This window comes from Conger conger, chromosome 9, assembly GCF_963514075.1.
Source record: "Conger conger chromosome 9, fConCon1.1, whole genome shotgun sequence".
Lineage (NCBI taxonomy): Eukaryota > Metazoa > Chordata > Actinopteri > Anguilliformes > Congridae > Conger > Conger conger.
This window is the reverse complement of record NC_083768.1, coordinates 35,578,569-35,597,134: the sequence shown is the minus strand read 5'-3', so window position 1 is coordinate 35,597,134 and position 18,566 is coordinate 35,578,569. Positions and strand designations below refer to the sequence as shown.

The 18,566-nt window shown below is 39.0% G+C and overlaps 1 protein-coding gene across 1 annotated transcript; it reads left to right on the top strand.

The window, feature by feature from the left end:
- Positions 1 to 2,482: 2,482 nt before the first annotated feature.
- LOC133136191 (lactose-binding lectin l-2-like) lies at positions 2,483 to 7,837 on the top strand. Its single transcript, XM_061253457.1, has 6 exons — positions 2,483 to 2,548; positions 2,887 to 2,961; positions 4,064 to 4,161; positions 6,721 to 6,843; positions 7,428 to 7,539; positions 7,627 to 7,837. Exons 2-6 carry the CDS (start codon positions 2,901 to 2,903, stop codon positions 7,704 to 7,706), a joined length of 474 nt encoding a protein of 157 aa, XP_061109441.1. The 5' UTR covers positions 2,483 to 2,548; positions 2,887 to 2,900; the 3' UTR covers positions 7,707 to 7,837.
- The last annotated feature ends 10,729 nt before the right edge of the window (positions 7,838 to 18,566 follow it).

Below are 18,566 nucleotides of genomic sequence, written 5' to 3'. Positions count from 1 at the left end.
CCATGATGGATAATTATCTGCATTTGAGGAGAGCATAAATTCTAACCAAATCCTCAACTCCATTTGCAGAAATGCACCCCCAAACTTGCAAGGAACCTCCACCATGCTTCACTGTTGCCTGCAGACACTCATTCTTGTACCGCTCTCCAGCCCTTCGGTGAATGAACTGCCTTCTGCTACAGCCAAATATATCAGTTCTGAGAAATTGCTGCCATTTTTCTGCACCCCGGTTCCTGCATAGTTCAGTCGCATCGCCCTTGTTTCCACATTGGAAGTATGGCTTTTTGGCCGCGATTCGTCCATGGAGAACACTTCTGACCAGACTTCTCCGCACAGTAGATGGGTGTACCTGGGTCCCACTGGTTTCTGCCAATTCTGAGCTGATGGCACTGCTGGACATCTTCCGATTGCGAAGGGAAGTAAGCATGATGTGTCTTTCATGTTTCCTTGGCGGACCATTGTCTACAGTCCTCAACGTTGCCCGTTTCTTTGTGCTAAATTGATGATCATTAGCTTCTGTTTGGTATACTTGGTTAATCACACACCTAACTATATGCCTACAAAATCCCTGACTTTATGCAAGTGTACCTAGAAGAATTGATGCTGGTTTGAAGACAAAGGGTGGTCACATCGAATATTGATTTGATTTCGATTTTTCTTTGGTTCGCTCACTTTGCATTTTGTTAATTGATAAAAAAATTTACTATTAACATTTCTATTTTTGAAAGCATTCTTTCTTTATAGCATTTTTTCACACCAGCCTAAAACTTTTGCACAGCACAGTACATCATCCCACAATACAATGCAAATAATGATGAACAATAAACAAAGCATCCCATTTGCCTTGTTCAAATGTTTGCAAACAATGTTTAAACTTGTCTCCAGTTCCATGCTGTCAGGGAAGTGAGAGCAAAATGGGAAAGAAACAGTATGTCCTTTCATTTCTTTGTTCCTGATATTTTTGACATAGTGTTTTGCATTCTTTTTTAGATTAAATGTTTAAACATTTCTGCGGTCAGTTTTAAATCTTGTGGTACATGAATGAACAACAGGGGATCAGGCCCAGGACGACATGCTAAATAAATAACACTTAAGACGCATTTCATTTTTGTAAAATGATGACGTGAAATTGAAGTGAAATTCGCAATACAATTTTACTAAAATTTACACCCCTCACAATTTTTTTAATTATGAATCTGCCAAATAAAATTTGAAAATAAAGCTGATGTCAATAACTATTCTTTTTTAGCTACAGCACTTTTTGTGAAGATTTATCAAGGGTGTCAATAATTCAGGAACATACCGTAGAAAGCTAATATGGTCATTCTCTACAATGTTCCTGACCTGCTGCTGCCAGAGGTGGCAAGGAGAGGGAGGGGGAAGGGAAAACAAGCCAATTTCAACACACTTTTTCCATGAGCATGTAGGGAACAATATGGAGTAATTTGCACCTTTAAAGAACCATAATATGATGTGTTAACCAAGTTTCCTTTTGGAGTGTCCACATGGCCTTTTTAGAAATCTGCCAAGACGCAATGAAAAAAACAGTGCAGAATACTGATTGTCGATGGTAATGTCATCCAATTTGTCCAGTGAAGTGGCCCTATTGGATTTCTAAGCGCAGGCACCAGCATCTGTATCCATTCAAAAAACCTGTTACTATGTTTCAGTAATATTTACAGTGATTCTGGAAATTCCTGGGGAGTACCTTTCAGCAGAGAGCAGGATCATACCCAAAATAAAAAGGGTTCAAGAATAGTCACCATTAAACTTTTGATATGACAGGCTTGTGTTAAAAAGAAGGGTGCTACAGATGGGGTTAAAAGTGGAGCACCTGTGCATGTTTAATAGCATACTTTACTCATGAGCAGAAACAAACTCCTGATCAAACTACTGGTCAGTCAAATAATTAGCCCATATGCTGAACATTGACTTGGTCAACAGAAAGAAGGGCAAACAGGCGGTACAAATTATGGAGAAAACTTCTTCAGTGTTAATTACTTAAATGAAAACATATTTAAAGAGGTTTAACATTTAAAATTCTATTTCAGCCTTAAATGACCCACCTTTGTGGTCCTTTTAGTTTGAAATATAAATATGAAATGCAAAATGTGAAGGCAGTCTTTTTCCTCTCTGCTTACAAAAAGAATGATGACACCAGTGAGGTTAAAGGCTCTGAAAATGTAGAGCTGACAAAGTCTTTCACATTGCGTGTCTGGACCAGATGTTTACCAACATTAAGCTACTAGAACAAACCTTTCTGTTTACATTGAATGCTGATATCCGGATTCACTATTTGTTTTCTTTCTGCCATGACAATGTGCTTCACTATGCATGTCCTTTTTCTCTGATAGTCATCATCAATTTTGTCATCATGTGGCCAATGCCTATGAAACACCTGTGTGAAACTGTTGTTTACATTATCCCTATCAAATCCCTATATAAAGGCAGTGGAGCACTGTGAGTAGGACTGTGTTCAGAACAGAACTACAGATCATTCACAGCTACTTCACCCACCTGTCTATTTTCTTCAAGCTTGTATCTACAGGTAAGATAAGAAACATGCCTTCTGGCCACATTGTCTTGTTCTGGAACTAGTCTTCTAACAAATAATAGTAACATAGTAATACTAGTAATATAGCTATCTATGTGTGCTTCACTACACTAACATTGTGGAGGAAAACATGAACAGTACATCACATTGCTCAAGACAAATGAGTCCTATACCTGTCCTCTTGGTTTAGAGTATGCCTTTTTTGTTTAATGAACTGGAAAAAAACAAGAGCTGTGTGCCCATTGTATTCTTGCTTTTGTACTGAGCCATTAACTTTACATAATGGCTGATATTGAGATCTTTCAATCCTCTGTCTCTACTGACTCTTGAAGATCCAAGATCCATCATGGTCTCCTTCCCAATGGCAAAGCTAATTCTTGTGGCTGCTCTTTCCTGCCTAACTTTTGGTGAGTATTTATTGTATTTCACCTCAGATGGCTACCTATACACAGGTTATGATTAAGGCTGGGTTTTCTTCACAGAAAATATTGACAAAGTCACAGAGCAGTCAGGCAAATGTGTTGAGAAAAAAAAAAAAAAAAAATGACAGAATAAAGTTAATGGATAGGCAGGTGCTTTTAATGAGAACCAGCATTCTATTTTGCCTTTAATTTAACAGAAAGACATTAGAAATAGAGTATGCTCGAATTGCATTAATAAAAAAAAGTGTTACTCTGTGTTCGATTTATTGTTTCTTTTCCTCCAACACAATTGTACATTGCTAGGTTCAGTCTTTGATGGAGCACCTCTCATCACTGAATGTTACCAACGTTGTTAAAAGGGGCTGTCATACATCTAGCCTGTGGCAATATTGTTAAAATACTATGCACAACACTGTAGGCTACATTGAGTTTGAGTTATCTTCCATAAGTTGAGAGAAATCATGGAACGAACTAAAAATGGAGGAAATCACAGAATTTGCTAAAAAATGGCCAATGAACTGGCAAAAACATTTTTGTTGGCGTGAAAAAAATAAAATATCACGGAATGTGTGATGCCCATGACAATTACCCTGTCTTAGTTGCATTATTTGCAGGTTGTATGGGTAACTCATAATGTCTGTACACTGTGTCACTGGGAGAGAAAAATCCTTAGACCATCGACAGGATAAGCATTTTCACATGAAAAGGTAAATTTAAAGGTAACTGAGGGCATTGCAACACTGTGATCATACTGTAAGACGGAAGTTATTAAAATCCAAATGTAAAACCGGTCATAAAATCTGAACATCTGCTTAAATGCATTGAAATGGGAAATCTGCTGTTTGAATACCTGCTTCATTCAAATGCATAACAATGTTGCACCACAGTCATGGTCTTATCTTGAAACCTGTGACAAAGGAACATGTTAGACGTTCCATTTTTAGAAAAAAAATAATGGAATTGAAATGTTTCTTCACATACTGCCTGTACAGGACAGTACAATTTGCGGAGCTGTTCTTTTGACTTGTGTGCATGTCAATGGAAAATAATATACAGTCATTTTTTGCTTTGTGTTTGTATCCCTCAGCACGAAAGTGTGAGAACGGCTGCCCTCCCGGCTGGAAAAGCTTCAATGAGCGCTGCTTCAAGTACTTTACAAGACGCTGCGACTGGGCCCAAGCTGAGGTAATATGTCCAACATTATTAATATCAATAATAACAGTATACTAATTAATTTCTGAAACATCAGGGGTCCTTTATAAAAGCGGGCTCAAGAAATCTTGAACATAATCGTGAAGTCTGAGATAGGCTACAGTAATGATGCTATCTGAAAGTGAGCACATTGAACACACTGTAGGCTACATGTTTTCATTGTTAATGTAAAATTATATGCTTTACTTTTATTTGCAAGAAATGCAGAGGATAAAAAGGCGGAAAGAAACCATTTTGTCCATAAATATATATTATAATATGAAAAATATGATTACCCATTCCAAATGTCACAGGCCTTGCAGGCATTGCAATCACGCCTTGATTTTGATTGTCATCTCCACCCTTGCTTCTGTCTTGCGATGAACCAAGTTTTAATGAGCTTGTTGTTCAGCATCAGGGGCAGGGAAAAGCATCATCAGAAAGGTCAAGCAGAGATAGCCTTGGTCTCCACATTTTATCAAATGGTAGGCTAAATCATAGCTTACATAATGGAAACTAAAAATGCACTTACATAACTAAAAGTAGGATCTGAAAAAAATGTATGCCCTTATGTAAGGTGGCATAGCGCCTTCATATCAATGATGTCAAATGAGGTAGGGGACGTCAAAGGAGGATGCTGTGTGAAAAGGTTAATGACTGGAGGGGAACGGAAGATTTTCACAGACATTTCAGTGATATACACATCCACCAGTACATGATGATGTCAAATATCTCTGTGGTGTGCAGATCAGGTCACAACTTTGAGTGTAGCCTAGGGCTATTATTGCAATTATACAACAGATTTACCAATACATTTATAAATAAATAAAAACTTAGTCAGTGTAACCATTTCCTAAATATGGAGCATAACTTCTCAAACAAACATCTCCAGCCTGTGTTTCCCAGAAGGTAACAGGTGCTCAAATTCCAAATGCCGAGAAAAATCTAAAACTGTGTGCACGTATACCTAGAAGAATTGATGCTGTTTTGAAGGCAAAGGGTGGTCACACCAACTATTGATTTGATTTTGATTTTTCCTCTGTTCATTCACTTCTTCTGTTCCAGCATTTCAGTAATTGATAAAAATAAACTACCACCATTTCTATTTTTGAAAGCATTCTTATTTTACAGCATTTTTTCACACCTGCACAGTACTATACATTCCGCAGTTCCTGTGAATTTTTGGGTTTCGCTTCAGAAATTGCAAGGTTAATGTCACCCCACAAGATTTCAATGGGGTTGAGGTAGGGGGATTGAGATGGCCACTCCATTAACTCAAGTTTTTGTGTGGAACCAAGATGTTGCTCGCTTACTTGTGTGTTTGGGTTCGTTTTCTTGTTGAAACACCCATTTCTGGGGCAATTGCTCTTCGGCATATGTTGTTTTTCTATTACACTACTACATCTACAAGTAAATTATTTGCCATGCAGAAATATCACTACTACTAATAACAGTGGTTCATCTGATGTTGTACTGCTATTTGTTTTTAACACAACTGTACAAATTGAAATTTAAACCTAATCCCTACTTGGTGTAAAGTAATTCCTAAAATAGCCGTTGACAGCACATCTATCTGAAAGATTGGGAAACTTCATGAATTCAGCATGCTAGCTATTAGCTAGCTGCACATTCTCCGAGATAGCTTAAATTTGCATGATCAGACTGACATGTTGGGCACTCGTACTTTAATATTCAGCAAGCTGAAATACAGAAAATAACCAACCTTATCTCTCAGTACAGGATTAAATTACTCCAGTCATAAAATGAAAAAATGAAAACATTGATAGCAAGTCAATTGTTAGGGACTCATACATATAAACAAAAACACAGTTAAAGCAGTCCAAATACATCTAACCAAGGCCCATCACGAATCACCTGCTAGACTAGAGGATAGGCAGCCGTTGAGATAATTTAGCCATTATATTAGGCCTATTTGACACATGACATTAGCAGGGCATATGAAGCAAATAGCAGTTTGTTGTTTAAACGTGCATGATTGGTCAATACAGAAATGTCACTGTATACAGTATGACATGATTTTGGTTCATGGAACTTAGCAAAGATGTAGCGTAAGAATGAAGGGTGCAACCAAACAAAGACACAAAATTAGCTTCAAACTAACTCGTTACAACATAACATTTAGTACTGACTTTACACCCTAACTTGCGATCAAACTTATGTTGCACTGTTGCAACAGGCTGCTCATATCTAAAATATCACAGCTCAGATTATTTGCGCAATGGTAACCAAACGCAAGTGACTTTTCTTGTTTCTTGAAAATCAACTACATCTGTTAATTTTGTCTTTATTGATTGTTTTAATTTTGTGTTTTGTCAATTGTGTATGTTTTTATAGTTTTTTTATGTAAACACTGTGTTCTTGAAAAAGAAGGCACTGATCCCTTAATGTGCCTTTTTTATTATCAAAAGAACATAGTTCACCTGTGAAAATTATCAAACTGCACAGATCTCCGTGACCTGTCTGTCTCATGGTAGATACTCAATATGATACATTATAAGGCTGACAAATCTCATCTCCCTTGTCCCATTGCAGAGATACTGTGTTGGACAAGGAGGAAACCTGGCCTCAGTGCACAGCCAAGTGGAATATACATTTCTCCAGAAGCTCACTAAGACCACCCTTCCATTCTGGATAGGACTGACAGACTGTCAGAGGGTATAATGATTAATGAAGGCAGCTTTACACTCACTAGCCAGCAGTACACAACTTAAGAATCAAAGGAATCAATAAGAAACTGATACAGCCAACCCTGACACTATTACAAATTCACATTGTGCCAAATAAGACAATTTATTTCACAATGAAACAAGACATAATAACAATCCAATAAATAATAATGGAAGATTATATTTATATAATACATCTTAAGTACATTAAATGCACTTTCTACTTCACAGTCAAACATGAGATGTTATTCTGACATTGCTGAATGCATTTTACTTGTAATTTAACAGTAGAAAAGACATTCAAGCACAAACTCAAAATACCCAAAATACCAACTTAACATCAAGACTGTACATTACAGACAAAGTAAGCTGAATTTTAAATGACAGTAGTAAGTAGTAGTAAGTAAGTAGTAAGCTTTAAAAAATCCATTATCTTTCTTCCATTGTCTTTCAAAATTGTTTTTGATACCTGCCATCGAAGAAGTAAAAATGTAATGTTTTAAGATAAGACTGCATTCGCACACACTAGTACTGTCTTCACCACAAGCACAAACTTTTGTCGTCCCTGTTCAGGAGGGTTTCTGGTTTTGGTCAGATGGATCTAAAATGGACTTTCGCTACTGGCATTCTAGGCAGCCAAACAATTTGAATAGAAACGAGGGCTGTGGGCATGCAAACTGGTCTGGTAAGCATACACTAAGTAAACTCCGTATTACTGCTGAGTGGATTTGACTGGACTTACTGACTTTTCACTCTTCTGTTGTAACCACAGTGCAGAAAAAGTGGAATGACATCCCCTGCTCAAATCGGTACAAATTTGTCTGTGCCAAGCTTCAAGAAGGAGAGAAGTGAGGTGCTGGCGATGACAAGAAAAGCAGCTCTGACCAGTCAGAAGCATGCGTCTTTAAAGCTTTGATTTTTCATCCTTGATTACAGTTCTCTGTTACCTCTGTTCCTCAAATAAAGCCTTCCTCAACATTTTATTCAAGTGTCAAGGTCATATTTCTCAGGTAATTTGTGGTCAGTATCACGGTCTGTTTTCACTCTCCAGCAGGAACCACCAGGTTACTGATAATATTCTCCACATACATACATACAGTGGGCTCCAGAATTATTGCCACTGCGTATAATAAACAACATGGTTAATGATCTATATATGCTATGTTGAAACTATATTGGAAAATGATATACTTTTATTTCAATACATTTACTCTCATGTTTCAATGTTTTTATTTGGTAACCTCATTTTGTCTGAAAGCCACAAGTGCCAAAATGATTTGCACCCCTAACAATTCTTGTAAATAATATCGGAACAGAGTGAAATTTTCAATACAACTTTATTATGTGTCATTCCATCATTTCCGGCATCACGATAGTATAAAAATCCCTTTGTCAACCATCAGCATGGGAAAAGCCATGACCATCATAAGTAAAAAAAAAAAAAATACATAAACAGCAAAACATACCACTTAGCACTGTGAGGGCAATGAAAAAAAGATGAAAACATGTGAAATGGTAGGCAAAATTGCCAAGAAGAGTATGCAAGTGTATATTAAGGACGGGAAGGAAGATGGTGAGGGGGGGGCCATAAGTAACCTAAGGATCACAGTTTAAGAATTGCTGAGATTGTTTGTGTCTTGGTGTTATCAGGTCTAAAGAAAAAAACAAAAAAACTATGGAATGCATACAAGAAAAACCTCATACCTACTGTCAAATACGTTGGTGGGTCATTGATGTTTTGGAGATGTTTTGCTACCAATCATCTAGGGACACTATTTAAGATCAATGGCACAATTAATTCAGTCTTGGTCGTAGGTAGATTGTCCAGCAGGACAATAAAAATAATCTCAACTGAAAAAAGCATGACAGTGCTCCTTTAGGAGTGATTTATCGCTCAGCCAATCACAATGCAAAGTCGAAACTAAATTACAGGATTTCAGCTTTTTTACTTCCTCAAAGCACTGGCAAACCCATGTAGAATTACAACAACAGGCCTTACTTAATTAACAGCCATCCGATAAAATAACAGGATTTCACTGGCAATAGGCCGAGAAACATTGCATCTTTTCGCTGTTTTTTGCGAAATGACATGTCTGCCTAATTAATCTCATCAAACACTGCAAGGTAGGTCGGGTTTGTTCACATTAAATTGCGAGGTGGCAGGTCAGTTTCAGAGCATAACTTACCATAGTTACTGACAGCCTTTCGCTGAGCTCGGTGAAACTAGCAACAATTAGACTTCCTGTACAGAAGTTCCGGTCTCAACCTCCTGTGATTTTCCGTCAAAATAAGAGCTGCTGAGTAACGTTAAATAATGAGAACATAGTTACCGCGTTTTCTGCGCTTCCTCGCGTAATTACCATTGTTGAAATTCATTGCTGATACAACTTATAAAAGTCAGCAAGCAACTAGCTTGCTATTTGACTAGTTACTATAATGTAGGCTAAGCATAAATTGCTTGTCGGTTCAATAACAGCTCATTTGCATACCTGCTGACTGTTTGAAATTTTTTTTGCCAAATATGAAGGGGCATACATTAAATCTATGTATAATATCTATTAAATTATACATTTATTATCTAAAATCATGTTCCCAGCAATTGTTGCTGTATTTACAGTGTGGTAAAGGCATGCAATACCATTGACTGTCAATTCACGAGCAGCTCATTTGCATAGTCCATAACTCAATAACTATAAATTGTTACCATACATTTACTCTATAGACCTATATCTTTAATATTCTACAGTAGTTTCTCTGAAATCATGTTCCCAGCAATTGTTGCTGTGTTTCCAGTGTGGGGTGGTCATACGTTGCTATTGACTGTCAGTTACCAGCTCATAACTCAAAAACTGTAAATTGTTACCAAATGAAAGGGGGTATACAATTGTTAGCTGGACCCATATCTTTAATATTCTAATGTATTTTTGGTGAAATCATGTTCCCAGCAATTGTTGCTGTGTTTCCAGTGTGGGGCGGCCAAGCATTGCTATGGACTGTCAGTTGTCACCCAGCTCATTTGCATAGCTGATAACAAAAAAACATGAATTGTTACCCAATGAAAGTGGAAATACTAGTTGGACCTATATCTTTGAGATTGTATTGTATTTTCTGTGAAATCATGTTCCCAGCAATTGTTTCTGTTCATTTAATGTACATAGCATGTTACATATTTAATTGGTGCTTTCTGGAAGCTATATGTGATCTCTTTTCTTTTGCTTTTGTTCCACTTTTCCTCTGGTTGTTTAAATTTCTGTTTCTCTTTTAAAACACTCAATCTTGCTTTATCACAAAGTTCCCCCTCTCTAACCTTATACAATGTATGCAATTTGTCTACACACGCATCAATTCTGTTTTTCATTGTTGAAAAAAAAGTACTTTTGTATTTTTAAAACTAGCTTCGCATAGTGATGTTGTCATTTCAAATAGATGGGGGGTTACATTTAGTATGTTCTGTTTATCCAAATAAGATGACATTAAATCGGACCACACTGGAATTGCTGGGACAAAGTAATCTAAGAGCTTGTCTGATAGCATCGGGCTGTAATATGCATTGTCACACAGCTATTTGTATATTTGTACAGTTGACAGGGCATTTGTTTAGATTTTTTGGAAATGTGTCAAAAAAGGCGATTTCACCGATGATATGCTTTGAATATACTCATCATGAGTGTCATTTGAACTCCTTTGAATATGCTCCTCTCCTACATTGCTTTTGTTCAGCTGTTGTATTCTCTGTTGTATCTGAACAAGACATTTTGAAACCAAACCTGTGCCGGATTTACTGCCGAAAATTACGCACACGTCATAAAATATGTTATTGACCTCTTGTAGCGTTCGCAAATTCACAAGAAGGCTAAACATGTACATCGCCAATTTATATTTTTCATTTTTCATTTTTCACACTATACTGCTTTAAATAATTTCGCTCCATTTAATAATTTCCAGCAGTTACAAATGAAGCACAGAGAATCAAAGTTGCTACTATTTGCTAGTCCTACACAGTCAAAATTAAATCATTCAGCACATATAGCGCATGCTAACATTGGACGTGTACTTTTATTTGGCGAGTTGCAGAGGCAATAATGCTTTGGTTTCCTTTGTCCATGAATTTTTTTTACCTTTTTCCCATTCTGTTGAGGGGTATTTAAAGTTATTGTTATTTTCTCTTTTTCGTTTTACATTTAAGCAGTCTTTGCTTTCATGTGTCTGGTCTATGTCAATTTGTTGTGTGTTTGACATTTGAGGATTGTGTTCATTTTGCAGAGATGAGTGCATGGTTTTCTGATCCATTTCAGCTACAATATCTTTGATATGATGTCGATTCTCTGCCCAGATAGTACGCAAATGAACTATACTTTTTTCAAAAGTAATGCACAGGACTACCCTCTTTTAATTTGTTGGGCTTTGCTGTATGTGAAATGTATCCCAAATGATTTAGCTGACATGTGAATGTATCACATCTAGTATCCAGATGTTAAACATACCTGATCATCTTTGCCTTTTCATTTTGCTTTGGCTTCTGCAGTACTACTAATGTAATACCACTGACCACCACACACATCAAATGCCAACATTGACCGTTTATTATTATTCGACAAATTACACACCTCCTCATCTTTTCCAAACTGCCACCCCACACTGGAAACACAGCAACAATTGCTGAGAACACCAAAAAGACATTAGAATATTAAAGATATGGGTCCAGCTAACAAATGTAAACCCCCTTTCATTTGGTAACAATTTACAGTTTTTGAGTTATGAGCTATGCAAATGAGCTGAGTGGTAACTGACTGAATAGCTGAATAGCTGAATTGCTGAATAGCAACGTATGACCACCCTACACTGGAAACACAGCAACAATTGCTCGGAACATGATTTCACAGAAAGGACTGTAGAATATTAAAGATATGGGTCCAGCTAACAAATGTAAACCCCCTTTCATTTGGTAACAATTTACAGTTTTTGAGTTATGAGCTATCAAATGAGCTGAGTGGTAACTGACTGAATAGCTGAATAGCTGAATTGCTGAATAGCAACGTATGACCACCCTACACTGGAAACACAGCAACAATTGCTCGGAACATGATTTCACAGAAAGGACTGTAGAATATTAAAGATATGGGTCCAGCTAACAAATGTAAACCCCCTTTCATTTGGTAACAATTTATAGTTTTTGAGTTATGAGCAGTTTTTATAGAAATGAGTGCACAATTTAATATTCTCTGCAAATACATCACAATTATATCCAACGGTATTAATTTAACAATGAAAATTGACAAAATTACAGTTCATAAATATTTTTATTTACCGAACTTTTATTTTGATAAATGCGAACCGGAAGTCTCCAATTGTGGCCAGTAACATTTGCCAACTTCACGGAGCTCTTTCGCTGATCCTAATATTTGGAACCATGAATTCAGGATTTTCCAAAATTTCAATTTTGTAGGATAACTTGCTAAACCTTGTTTCAAGAACAGACCCCTGCAGCCTGTTGCACCAGTCTAACATAAGTTCAAATGTAGGCTAGTTTGAAAGGTAATTCACAGTCTCTCAATTTCTCAGTTCCTTTCAATAACTCAGTTCAAGTATACTAGATTTCCAGTGTGAAGATCCGTTAATCTCATTGCACATGCATTGCTGAATGTTCTTCTCATTACATTACATTACATTACATTAATGGCATTTGGCAGACGCTCTTATCCAGAGCGACGTACAACAAAGTGCATACCCATAACCAGGGATAAGTGCGCTGAAAGACCCTAGAGGGAAGTACAATTTCAACTGCTACCTGTACAACAAAGATAAGGACCAGGGCCTTTTTTTTTTTTTAACGAACAAATAAACAAACAAACAAAGCAAAAGTGACCAAACTTAACTATCCAAACACTGCTTACCTAGCCAACTAAAAATACCGATACACAAAGTAAATCACTAAGACAACAATTTAGGTTCACAGGGAGGTAGAGAGGGACGGGGAGAGGTGCTGCTTGAAGAGGTGCGTCTTCAGTTTGCGCTTGAAGGTGGGGAGGTACAGTTCTGACCTCAACGGGGAGTTCGTTCCACCACCGTGGAGCCAGAACAGACAGTAGTCGTGAGCGTGAGGTGGAGGTTCGGAGAGGGAGAGGTGCCAAGCGGCCTGTGGAGGCTGAACAAAGAGGTCTGGCAGGGGTGTAGGGTCTAATGATTTTTTGTAGGTAAGCTGGGGAAGACCCCTTAACTGCTTGGAAGGCTAGCACCAATGTTTTGAATTAGCAAAATCATGACAGGCAGCCAGTGGAGGGAAGTAAGCAGGGGGGTGACGTGTGAGTATTTGGGATGGTTGAAGACCAGACGAGCTGCTGCATTCTGGATAAGTTGGAGGGGTCTGATGGCAGTAGGCCAAGAGGGAATTGCAGTAGTCCAGGCGGGACAGAACCATCGTTTGGACCAGGAGCTTGGTTGAGTAGGGGGTAAGAAAGGGGCGGATTCTCCGTATGTTGTATAGGAAGAACCTGCATGACCGGGTCACCGCTGCAATGTTCTCGGAGAGGGACAGTCTGCTGTCCATCACCACACCGAGGTCCCTTGCACTGGGTGATGGCGTAAGTGTGGTATCTCCGAGGGAAATGGAGAGATCCAGATGGGGAGAGGTATTGTCGTGAGCCACGGACCCCTTGCCGAGCTCAGACCTCACGTTCCCACGAGCAGTACCCCACGAGGAGGTGTCTTGGGGACGAACTCAAGTACTCCGAACGTCCGGGAGCCCTGGTAAGTTCTACTGAACTTCCAGCCCAGTCTCGAAGTGAAGGGTGTGATGCAAATCTGGTATTTGATGTCCTGTATTCAATGTATTCCTCTAAAGAATCTTTATCACTTATGATTATAGTAAGATATACTTTATTATAATCAATCAAAAGAATAGAGTTATACAGATTACAGTGTACATATCATCTTTTGCAGTTTGCCAATCACATGCAAGTTACATATACCCCTTTAGCTCTTTCTAATTTACCTTTCCACCTATGATGTTTAAAAATCAAGGTACACCCCTCAAATATCCATCCTCCTCTTTGGCCTTTACCTTATCTTATGGCTCCCCCTTCACGGAGATAAAAGCTACTGAACTTCCATTAATACAATGGGTACGAACACCCCTAAAGTCTACTACTTATTTATATCGTATATAGTATCTTAATGAGAAATAAAAGACATAAAAATTAAAGGAAACTTAAAATGTATTACTTCTATGTACTACTTTTCCTACTTTTACAAGTAATATAGATTATAATTACCACCCATGTCCTAAATATAGCCATCTAGTTTTCTGCGGGATTTGATCCCTCCTCCTTGCTGTTGATGAGCTCTTTGAACAGCTGCATTGGTTTGGGAATCTGGGGCAGGATCAGGACCCAGACTTTCGAAAGACGTGACTTTGCACTTCCTACTTCTCCTGCCTGTTGTATGGGATGTGCACTGGTATGTCTTCGAACACGTTGGGGGTTTTGCAGTGCTGCCGCAGCATATGCCTCTCCTCACTGACACTGAGGTTAGGGGGGGAGGCTTCAGGTTCTTGCGTGGGTCCAGCAGGAAGGTGTTCTGTAGCGTGGAGGAACCCCGCTTCCCATCTGTTGGCCTCCAGGTGCAGTTCACGGCTCCAAGCATGTCATAAAAGCCCTTTAACTCTTTCACCAGCTTTTCTGTATGATGAGGGATGCGCATGAACACCTCTTCGACATCAGTCCCGCTGCCACAACTCTTGGGCTGAGTCCGCACCGCGTACGTCACTCCTCTCTCCATATCCATATCCTGGAGTGGCGCGCAGAGGGAGCGCGCCACTCCAGCTTGACTACAGCTGTCCTGCGTTGCTCTCTCTTCAACAGCCTTTAGATATCTTCTGAAGCAAAATTCTAAGATCCCATCCTAAGGTCTAAAAGCTTATTCCTTATATATCTTTTTTGCATACAAAAGTGTACCTTTTTTGATTAGAAATGTCCCCAATATTTCAAGCGGGAAGACATTTATCTCTTATGTAACTTGTTTTTTAGTGACCATATTCATTATTTCTGTTTTTCCAATTGTCATTTTCTCATATCTCAAAAGAAATTTCCCCAATATTTTATTTCATGTGCCCCTCCGGTTTGGGAATTTCCACCATCTTAATATACGAGTGGAAAAACACTAGCTCTTATGTAATTTTTAATGAACCTATTCATCACTGGTGTCTGTTTCAATTTCATAGTCTCTCCTTGACTTCCTCCACACCTTGATCTCATGCAAGCCAGAAGTTAATGCCTGCCACCATCTCAATACCCTCTTCAGGCGCCCCTTTTTGTGGCGCCTTAAGGGATCTACAAAGGACATCCAGCCAATAGCTGAGTGTAAATCATCCCCCGACTTCTTCTACAGTCAGTCCTTTGAATCTATCCGATAAATTATTTGTGCTATAATCAAGAAGGCCCTTAAAGCCTCTTAATATTCTTTCGGCATTGACATCCTTTCCATTTTCCTTATTCATTCTTTAGCCTGGCATTGTGCCCCTCCCCTGTAGGGTTGGGGTATTCTCAGTCAGAACTTTAACCTTAACTTTAAGTCCCCCGACTTCAGACTCCTCTACTGACAAGTATGGCCGCTCATTATCTGTGAACCACATATTTTTCTTCTTACGGGCGTTCTTATTACCACCTCGATGGCGTGTGCGAGGGGTTAACAATGCATTCCTTCCAAACCCATCCCCCGTCAATCTCTCATCAGGGGGGCCTAGGGCCAGGTCCTCGACAGTATTAGCAGGGATGAATATAATTTCAGTCTTGCCTGGGTTTAGCTTTAGATGGTGGTTGTCTATCCAGCTCTGGATGTCACTAAGGCAAGCAGAGACACAGGCTGAAACCTGTGTATCAGATGGTGGGAACGAGATGAAGAGTTAGGTATCGTCCGCATAGCAGTGGTAGGATAGCCCATGTGCAGTGATCACAGGGCCAAGGGAACGAGTGTAAAGAGAAAAAAGGGGGTCTAGGACTGAGCCCTGGGGAACTCCTGTGGCAAGGGGCCGAGGTGTCGATACCGTACCAGCCCAGGCAACCTGGAAGGAGTGACCAGAGGGGTAGGACTCAATCCAGTCCAGGGCTGTGCCACAGATGCCCGTTGCTGACAGGGCAGACAGGAGGATGGAGTGATCCACAGTGTCGAAGGCAGCAGAGAGATCTAGAAGAATGAGGACAGAGGAGAGGGAGCCTCGTGCGGCATGGAGTGATTCACTGACGGAGAGGAGTGCGGTCTCTGTTGAGTGGCCTGATCTGAAGCCAGACTGATTGGGGTCAAGCAGGTTGTTGTTGGAAAAGAAAGAAGAAAGTTGACTAGAAGTGGCTCGTTCTATGGTTTTAGAAAGAAAAGGAAGAAGAGATACCGGGCGGTAGTTCTGGATGATGGAGGGATCCAGAGTAGGCTTTTTTAGCCTGGGAGTCTCGCCATCTTGTTTTCCTTGGTAAAACGTGGTCGTTGAATCCACACAATGAACTAGTGGAACTTAATAAATAAAATCACCATTAAAACTTGCATTATTCCAACCAGAAAAATTGTAAGTTAGTTTACTCTTCAGATTCACTGCAGTGACTACTGGTAGCTACTTAGCTGGTTAGCTACTTTCCGTGGGTAGATTTTTAAAAAGTTATCACAAATATATTCTTTCTACGTTATTTCTGTTATCAACCGGTAAAATAGCTAGTTATACTGTATATTTCAGTTATATTCGTTTCTGTTTTGTACTTATCTGTAATATTGAATCATCTTTCGTTGCAGCTTGCTTGAACACATCTGGTGTGCAGCTAACTTTTTCTTTAGCTATAGGCCTGTTCTATTCTACAATTACTTTTTTTCTCCACAGGGGGGAGCTCTAACATGGCATATGAGTCTAAGCCAACCATTTACCATATATATATTTCAAACTCTCATTATGTAACCCACATTGTCTTTTACTCGCCAAATGAACATAGCCTGACTAGCCAAAATGAAGGAGGAATTGGCAGGTATTTGCAGATAAATTACATGTATAATAAGACTGATTTACTTGCTTTTTAATAATGCCAGCACAATGAGTTTAAATGATAATTTATTTCATGACTTCCCATGCATTAACCTGTAACCTGTAAACTGTATTAACCTGTGTATTAACCATGCATTTAACTGCAAAGATAACTAACTTATTGGATTGAATCTAAATATCTAATAACATTTGTCAAAATTATATAAAAATAAAATAAAGATAACGGTTCTTAAAATAATCAAAGTCATAAAACGAAATATGTTTGCTGAAGCAAAATGACCAATTAGGGTCATAATATGATGCTTTTCATTCAGCCATTCATACACACACTCACACACCAACGGCGATTGGCTGCCATGCATGATACCAACCAGCTCATCGGGAGCATTTAGGGGTTAGGTATCTCGCTCAGGAACACTTCAACACACCCTGGGCGGGAATCAAACTGGCCACCATCCGATTGCCAGACGACTGCTCTTATCACATGAGCCAACGTCATCCTATATTGCTTCGTACCGAGCCCCTGAATTCAAAAATAATAATTAGCTATATTTTCCATCAAGTGCGTCCCAAGATAAATAGGCCTACTTCTGGTGGTGGTTAATACTTCTTGGAACATTTTGGGAAGTTGTAGTCTGTAAAGTTAATGTTTTGGATTGTTAGCTAAAATATCAGCACACGTGTTTAGCTGAATGAAGGTGCTAGTCTCCTCCAATAACCACCTGAAGTTGGAATTGAAGCCTAGGTAGCTGTGGTTGTGCAAAATGATAAACATTTCTTTAGTAGTTTCAGGCCACTTGTTTATTTTCACTAATTGGAGGAGTGCTTTGTGCTATTAGCTGCTAAAAATTGTCTGGTATTGGCAACGTTACTCCGGTAATTGTAACTTCACTCATATGATTCTAAATAATGATGTTCTTGAGTATTTAATAGATGTGGTAAGAGCAAAAAAAAGGAAGAAAAAGAAATGTGATCTAAGTGACTTTGACAGTGGGACAATTGGTGCCAGACAGGGTGGTTTGAGTATCTCAAAAACTGCAGATCTTCCAAGATTTTCACGCCCAGCACTATTCATCCCCTCGTTTTGCGGGTCAGGTATTTGCTCCGACCGTGCGCTACACCACCTGATTTCAGTAATTAGCTTATTATCTGAACCAAGTAAGTAAAATAATGACTGAAATCAGGTGGTGTAGTGCATGGTTGGAGCAAATGCCTCCAGACACCGTGGCCTGCAGGATGAGGAGTTGAGTAGCAGAGAATGGTAAAAAACAACCAGTGAGCAGCAGCTCTGTGGGCAGAAAAGCATTGTTAATGAGAGAGGTCAGAGGAGAAACGGCAGATTGGTCGAAGCTGACAGGAAGGTGGCGGTAAGGCAAATAACCACACATCACAAGAGTATACAGAAGAGCATCTCAGAGCACACAACACGTCAAACCTCTAAGTGGATGGGCTACAGCATCAGAAGATGTAATAAGTATAATAAATACTGAATACCGAATACTGAATGAAATATCACTGAGTGTACGCTTGAGCTTTTGATTGATCATATATCACATTGACTGTTTTACTCTGATTAAGTTCATTTCTGAATACACATCTACAAATACGCACACACACATACACACTCACAGCACCATCAGCATGAGCTACTTCACCTTGGTATAGAGGGCCAATCACATCACATTCACATTCAA

Excerpts from the sequence above, each read along its gene's own strand:
- LOC133136191 (XM_061253457.1), top strand. The coding sequence starts at position 2,901 with ATGGTCTCCTTCCCAATGGCAAAGCTAATTCTTGTGGCTGCTCTTTCC. Across the intron at positions 2,962-4,063 it reads TCTTTCCTGCCTAACTTTTG|CACGAAAGTGTGAGAACGGC; the intron begins GTGAGTATTTAT and ends TGTATCCCTCAG. Across the intron at positions 7,540-7,626 it reads TGGGCATGCAAACTGGTCTG|TGCAGAAAAAGTGGAATGAC; the intron begins GTAAGCATACAC and ends TTGTAACCACAG.